Genomic DNA, 6,642 nt, shown 5'->3' with positions numbered 1-6,642 from the left:
TTTCAGGATTTTCTAGTGATTTTAATTTAAATAATTCTAATTTATTAAGTAGTGTATCAATTTTGATTAAATTAATAACAATTATTTTCATTATTAATATCAATATCTTTTCTAAATTTGAATTGAAACAACTAAAGATTCGAATTATAATAGAATATTTAAATTTATAATTCAAAATTAAGATATAGTACCAGGGCACAGCTAGTTGTCGAACATTAAAATCATACTAAAAGTCATATAAATTATTCATACATTTTTCAATAATAATATAATATATATGTAAAGAATTTCATATTAATCTCTTTATTATTAATTAAATTTTAATAAAAATAAGATTATTATTACGGGAGCTGCCTCTAGGGTTATATGAAAGTATCTAGAGATCTTTCAAAGTGATCTAAACTAAACTTTAAGTAGGAATTCAATAAGATTATAACTATTTACAATTCTTATAATTATAATATAAAACTAATAATTGTTTTAAACATAAAGCTCTATATTATAATAAATCCTATTTCTTTATATAAATCTTTGTTTTTTAAAATCGATTAACAAATTAATCAACTTAATAAATCAATTGGCTTTTAATTATATAATATTTATTTTATAATCCCTAATAAGGTCGCTATTTATCTAACCTATACTTATTAATTAGCCTATATTTACTAAATAATTAATACTTATTATCTAACTTATACTTATTAACTAACCTATAACTATTATATATTCTATACCTACTATAAAATGAATACTAACAAAAGATAAATATCTATCTTTTAATTACTATTTATTTATTCAATTACTATTATTTTTAATTACCCTTTCATCTTTTTATTCCTATAATACTATTTTCGTAGGTCCTAATATTAAGGCCTTTGGTTAACCTTATAATTCATGTTGTAGTACGGGTACTGTTACGGGAGCTGCCTCTAGGGTCACGTGGAAGTGTCTAGAGATCTCTCGAGGTGGTTTAGACTAGACTTCAAGTAGGAATTCAATAAGGTTGTAACTGGTTGCAATTCTCGTAACTATAGTAATGAAACTAATGATTGTTCTTGAGCACGAAGCTCTACATGTAAGGAAACCCTTTCCCTTATATAGACCTTTGCACTCTGCGATCCCATCGATCCCACTCACTGAGAGTAGTGGGCGTAGTGGGATCCCACTGATCCCATTGATAATAATCGGTGGGACTGATGGGATGGTCCATCACGTGATACTAGTCCCGTGAGTCTTGTCGTCCTGTCTTATTTCCTGTCCTAGGGCTAATCCCTTGGGAGCTTACTAATCCTAGCAAGACCTCTCTTGCTTACTGTGTCCTGTATTGCTTATTCTTCTTAGGACCATACTGTCCTAGGAACCATGTCCTATGATTCAGTGTATTCTATAACTAATACTATATACATGCCTGAGGCTTTCCTTGGGTGCCTAGTGTCCCCCGGTATACTGCAGCTGAATCACTGAGGCCTATAATACCATTATAGCCTATAAGTCAGTGATTCTACAGCCTGTTACTAATCCGTTGTAACAGGTACCTCCATAACAATTATTTACTTTTAGAATTTTTGTTCATTATAAAATCTATATAGAAAGTTAATATATATTTAAAATATTAAACTTTACTAGTAAAATAAGCGAAAATTAAGAACTTTTCTTTTGATATCAATTCAATCTTATATGTAATAATATTCTTATATTTTAAATTCATAAAAAAAACAGATTTGGATTTCTGAATATTGAATAAAAATACGTCTAGAATTTTAACTGATTTTAATGATTTTGAATATTTATTTTTTATGATTAAAAATAGAATAAAATGACTGTGGTTTTTAGTGTGATTTTGATATTCGACAATTAGCTGTGCGCAGTGACTGTAGCTGGTTTAATCTCGCTAAGGGGTGCGACGAGCTACGGTCATAAGGTTAACTCTTACAATCTAAGTAATCTTACACCACCCCCCCCCCCAAACAGATCACCACCCCATCCCATCCCACCTCCCCACGTCAAGTCCACCTCCCGCCTCACAATCCCATCACCACAGAGAGAAAAACAGCAGAAAACCTCAAAGTCTCGACCCCATCTCTCCCATCCCCCGAATCCTAAACCCATGTCTCGGAGTATGAATCTTCACCTTCACTCCCTCCCTTGTCCGCGACTCAATCACAATTTCCTTCGTAGTCAGTCCCACCAAAACTCCCCTATCCCTCCCACTCATCCCCGTATCAGTTGGCCAAACTTCTACTTCCTGTTCTTTTTGCAGTCCTGTCGGATCTAGCGAATCGACATGTTCATCAGTTTCTACGAAATCAGATGTGGAGACCATTTCAAGTACTTCTGCTCCAGAGAGAAGTTTGGGCTTGGGGATGTTTTTAGCAACGAGTTGAGTGGCTTGGTCGAATCGAGAGATCCATGCAAAGGTTTTGGGGAATTGTTGCGCGGAAATATAGTTCGTGGGTAGTGCACCAGGTAAAGTGGTTAACCAATGGAAAGGCCAAACGGCTAAACTTCGAGTCAGTATCAATTCTCAACTTCCCCCCTCTCCCATCATCATCATCATCATCACACACAACCATACCTTCAATATCCGCCAACATCGGCCCCTCACTCCCCAAAATCCACTCCCTCCCATCCTCCAAAAACCCATTTTCCAAACCCTCAAACGCCCCTTTCAACGCCGCCAACGCTTCCGGTCTCCCTTTCTCCAAATTTCCCCTCTCCCAACTCTTTCCCGTGTAATCCGCGCGATCACTTGTAAATTTCTTATCCCCCAACAACGGTAAATCCAGTGGCAACAATTGCGCCGCGCGCAAAAATAATCCATCCACAGTCCATATCTCCAAAAGTTTCTCGATCCCCACCTGCTCAGTAGACGTCCCTGAGATTTTGGGATACTCGGGAAACAAATCCTCTAGTTTGCGAAGAATCAATCGCGTATCGTGGTAGATATCACGACCGATACACACGATAGGAATACGTCGATATTGGGTTCCGAGCGCTTGGATATCGGGGCGTGGCATGGTGGGGGGTTGGAGACATTCGGAATAGGGGATTTGGCGGAGTGTGAGGTACCATATTATTCTTCGGGGGGGTTAGGAATGGGGGTTTGAATGGGGTGATGGGATGGGATGGGTTGGGTTGGGATGGGATGGGAAGATAGATGAATGATGAATGATAGATGATAGAGAGATGCATAAATAGATTGGTAAATACCTCTTAGCAAACGGCGAAAATTGATAATGAAATATAATTATCTCGGGATTCTGATTCTGATTCTGATTCTGCATCGACGTCATGGTGATGCTAATGCTAATCTGATGCTACAGATGATAGGATAGATTTGAATTTTGAAGTCCACAAGTAACTGTTTTGAAAATTGGAATATGGAAGGTAATTTAACCTTAATTGGAATATTCGAGATAGGAAACTCGATTTCTGATCGATCAACTTTTGATTCTGATTTCGAGTGAGTAATAAACAAGTAAATAATAATTTCACATAACAAAAGAATATCAAGAACACGCACCCTAGACCCTCGAGCTCGACCCCGAACCCCAAGCTCCTCTCAAATGCGGAGATGTGCTGCTGGGGTGTGGATATATACCGAGGTTCGGGGTTAATGATTCAATATGTGTGTGATGTGATGTGATATGATATGATATGATATGATATGATATGATATAATATGAACTCCATGTTCATTATTATATTGATATAAGGTTTCACGGATTTTCCTCCGCTCTGACACTATATATAGGCATTAGTATGTGAAAGTTTAAATATCCTATAATAATAAAGTTAATATCAATAACAAAAAGAAATTTGATTTGAAATTCTCCTATAAATTTATATATTTATATAACGTAGTTTATTAGTGAGCAGGTTATATTAGTAAATGAGTTACTTTTATTTCAATTTATATTTTCAAAACTATATTATTTAATAATCATCGAATCAATTGATTAAAATTATGAAGAATTTAATAATCTAGGGTTTATTATATTATTCTAATAAATTCTTGTATTATGTTCTATCTTTTCATACTTATTATAATATTTGTTAGAAATTTTTTTTTTATTAGAATTCCTTTTTTTTTAATGTTTGTTGTATTGAATTTGAATATTGATCTTTTATTAAGATAATATATTAAGAGCTTTTTATTTAATAAATATTTCTTTTTAATATAATTAAAAAAATTTATATATTGATATTTATTTAATATTTTATTTACCTTTCGAAATGTACAAATCTTTATATTCAAAAGTATATTTTTATAAACCAATCTTCTTATATTTTTAATTAAAGTTAGTACAATCTCGAATATAAATATAGAGAAACTTACTTAATAATAAGTTATTTAAGATTTAATTAATATTAATTAAGAAAGAGTTTTTATTAAATTGTAAGGAGTTTGAAAAATTCATTAATTTAGATTGAAAGAGAAGAAAGAGAAAGTAAATATATAAATTCGAATATTCAATTTCAAGAATATAGTTTTAGAATTAAATAATATTAAGCTTGTTCCTTGAAACTTTGAATTTATATTTTAAAAAGTGATTGATTTTTGATATAAAATTTTGAAAGCTATAAAGAATTTAATTTTTGAAATATGATTAATATATACCTTAATAAATCTATTAATTTAAACATTATATAAACATTTCAAATTATTAAAATAATCAATATTAAATAACTAAATTAAATAACTTAAATATAATAATAACTTTAGATATATAATATTATTCTCTTTAAAATCTACTTGAAAAACTATTAATTTATAACTTTCATATTTATTTAATATTAATATTCGATATTTACTCTTTTTCAATTTTTAATATATATATTAAATCTATCGTATTATTTGTTTATCTATTAAATATAAATTTAATAGCTTATTTTATAAAAAGATTGATTTCGATATATTAATTAGAGAAATAAACCTGTCCTTAAATTATTAGAAATAAGAAAATAGTTTTATCCTTTTTATTTCTATATATTATTATTATAGCTTATTCTTGATTGCCTAATTATACTGATTTATTTCTATTGTGTTTTTTAATATTAGTAATAATTATTATTATATATATAATCTTTATTATAAAATCCATTTCGTTGAAATTATAGAAATCTTTATTCAAAATGCTATATTTCGCTTACATATTTATAATTAATCGAAATTATTCTTCAATAAGTTTAGAATTTTTAGAAAAACTTTTTAAAAATTATAAACATAATTAAAACATATTTTTAATTTAATTCAACACTTTATAAATCAATATATCTAAAACTTTTTAATATTCTTTATATTCTTTAATTTGAGAATATAATTTATTATATCTTTTATATTCTTAAATTTAAATAAAAAACCTTTCGAATTTATATTAAGTATATATTCAATAATAATATCTTTTTTAGTTCTAAAAGATTATAAGATTTAGATTAATATTTAAAACGAAAAATAAAACCTTTTGTTTTTTATTATAATATTGTATTCAAGATATTATATATCTTTATAACCTTTTGAATACTTGTTTTTTTATTTCTTTAAATAACTTTAATAGTAAGGAGTATACACACTTCTTTATTATTCGAATTCATTATGAATTGTTAATAAAATATATGTTGAAAAAGAAAAAAGTAAATTGAGATGAAAGTAATCTGTTTATTAATATAATCTGTTTATTAATAAATCATATTATTAGTAGTAGTAAACTCTTAATCGATTTAGTTTATCTATAGCTAAACTATACTAACTATACGATATATCTAAGTAATACTAATTATATAAGGTAAATAAGAAAATAAAGAAAATCTATTCTTCTTTAAATAATTTAGATTTATTATTATAAAATCCTATTAAATTATAATATCTTAAAAATCTTTTTGTTTATTCCTTTACAATCCTTACATTTTCTTTTTTATCAATTTTTATTATTTCTTTTTACTTTATTTAATTCCTTTAAATATATTAAATCTTATAGTTAATATATCATCATTTTGTTATAAGAATATCTTTACTCTTGAGTTCTTAATCTTTGAATTCTTTGAATCTCATTTATAATATAAACAAATTCAATTTTAATTTTATATTATAGAATATTTTTTTTTTAATGTTCTCTTTTTTATACTTCAATTAAATTGAATTTTATTTAAAATCTATTGTTTTTATTTCTATTTCATTCTATTAATATTATTCCTCTAATATAAAGGGTTTAAAGTTTTTTAATAAAAAAGGTTAGTAGTCATATAACTAATCTTAATTCACATTTGATGTATTAATAATCTAAAACGAATTATATAATAAATATTAAATAAATTATAATATTAGTTTTTAACATGGTATATACTCTATATTAATAAAGATTATAACTTTCTTTTTGAATAATTAATAATATATTATATATTATAAGAACGCTATAATTAATATCGATATATTATAATTTCTATTATACTTTAGAATTACTTTTATATATATGAATTATATTATATTTGTTTCTTTATATAAAATAATTATAAGTATTATAAAAAGGTTTCGTTTTTATATATTAAAAGTCTTATCAAGAATAATTTTCGAAATAAATAAAGCTTTTTGAAGGGATTTTCCTTTTTCATTTTTTTGTAATTAAAAATCTTCTTTTTGTATAT

General features: G+C 27.2%; 1 protein-coding gene across 1 annotated transcript; it reads right to left on the bottom strand.

The window, feature by feature from the left end:
- Positions 1 to 1,992: 1,992 nt before the first annotated feature.
- Positions 1,993 to 3,536, bottom strand: EAF01_004502 (uncharacterized protein). The gene is made up of 3 exons (XM_038912756.1): positions 3,211 to 3,536; positions 2,576 to 3,078; positions 1,993 to 2,499 (listed from the first exon to the last, which is right to left on the bottom strand). Exons 1-3 carry the CDS (start codon positions 3,291 to 3,293, stop codon positions 2,063 to 2,065), a joined length of 1,023 nt encoding a protein of 340 aa, XP_038772440.1. The 5' UTR covers positions 3,294 to 3,536; the 3' UTR covers positions 1,993 to 2,062.
- Positions 3,537 to 6,642: the final 3,106 nt, after the last annotated feature.

Source organism: Botrytis porri, assembly GCF_014898465.1.
Source record: "Botrytis porri strain MUCL 3234 chromosome Unknown BPOR_005, whole genome shotgun sequence".
Classification (NCBI taxonomy): Eukaryota; Fungi; Ascomycota; class Leotiomycetes; order Helotiales; family Sclerotiniaceae; genus Botrytis; species Botrytis porri.
Note: the sequence above shows the minus strand (reverse complement) of the source record. Positions and strands in the feature narration are given on the sequence as shown.

Bases quoted from the DNA above. Each gene is read 5' to 3' on its own strand.
- EAF01_004502 (XM_038912756.1), bottom strand. From the start codon at position 3,293: ATGACGTCGATGCAGAATCAGAATCAGAATCAGAATCCCGAGATAATT. The intron at 3,079-3,210 runs GTATTTACCAAT...ACCCCCCCGAAG, and splicing joins TTTTCGCCGTTTGCTAAGAG to AATAATATGGTACCTCACAC. The intron at 2,500-2,575 runs GTATGGTTGTGT...CTCGAAGTTTAG, and splicing joins GATGTTGGCGGATATTGAAG to CCGTTTGGCCTTTCCATTGG.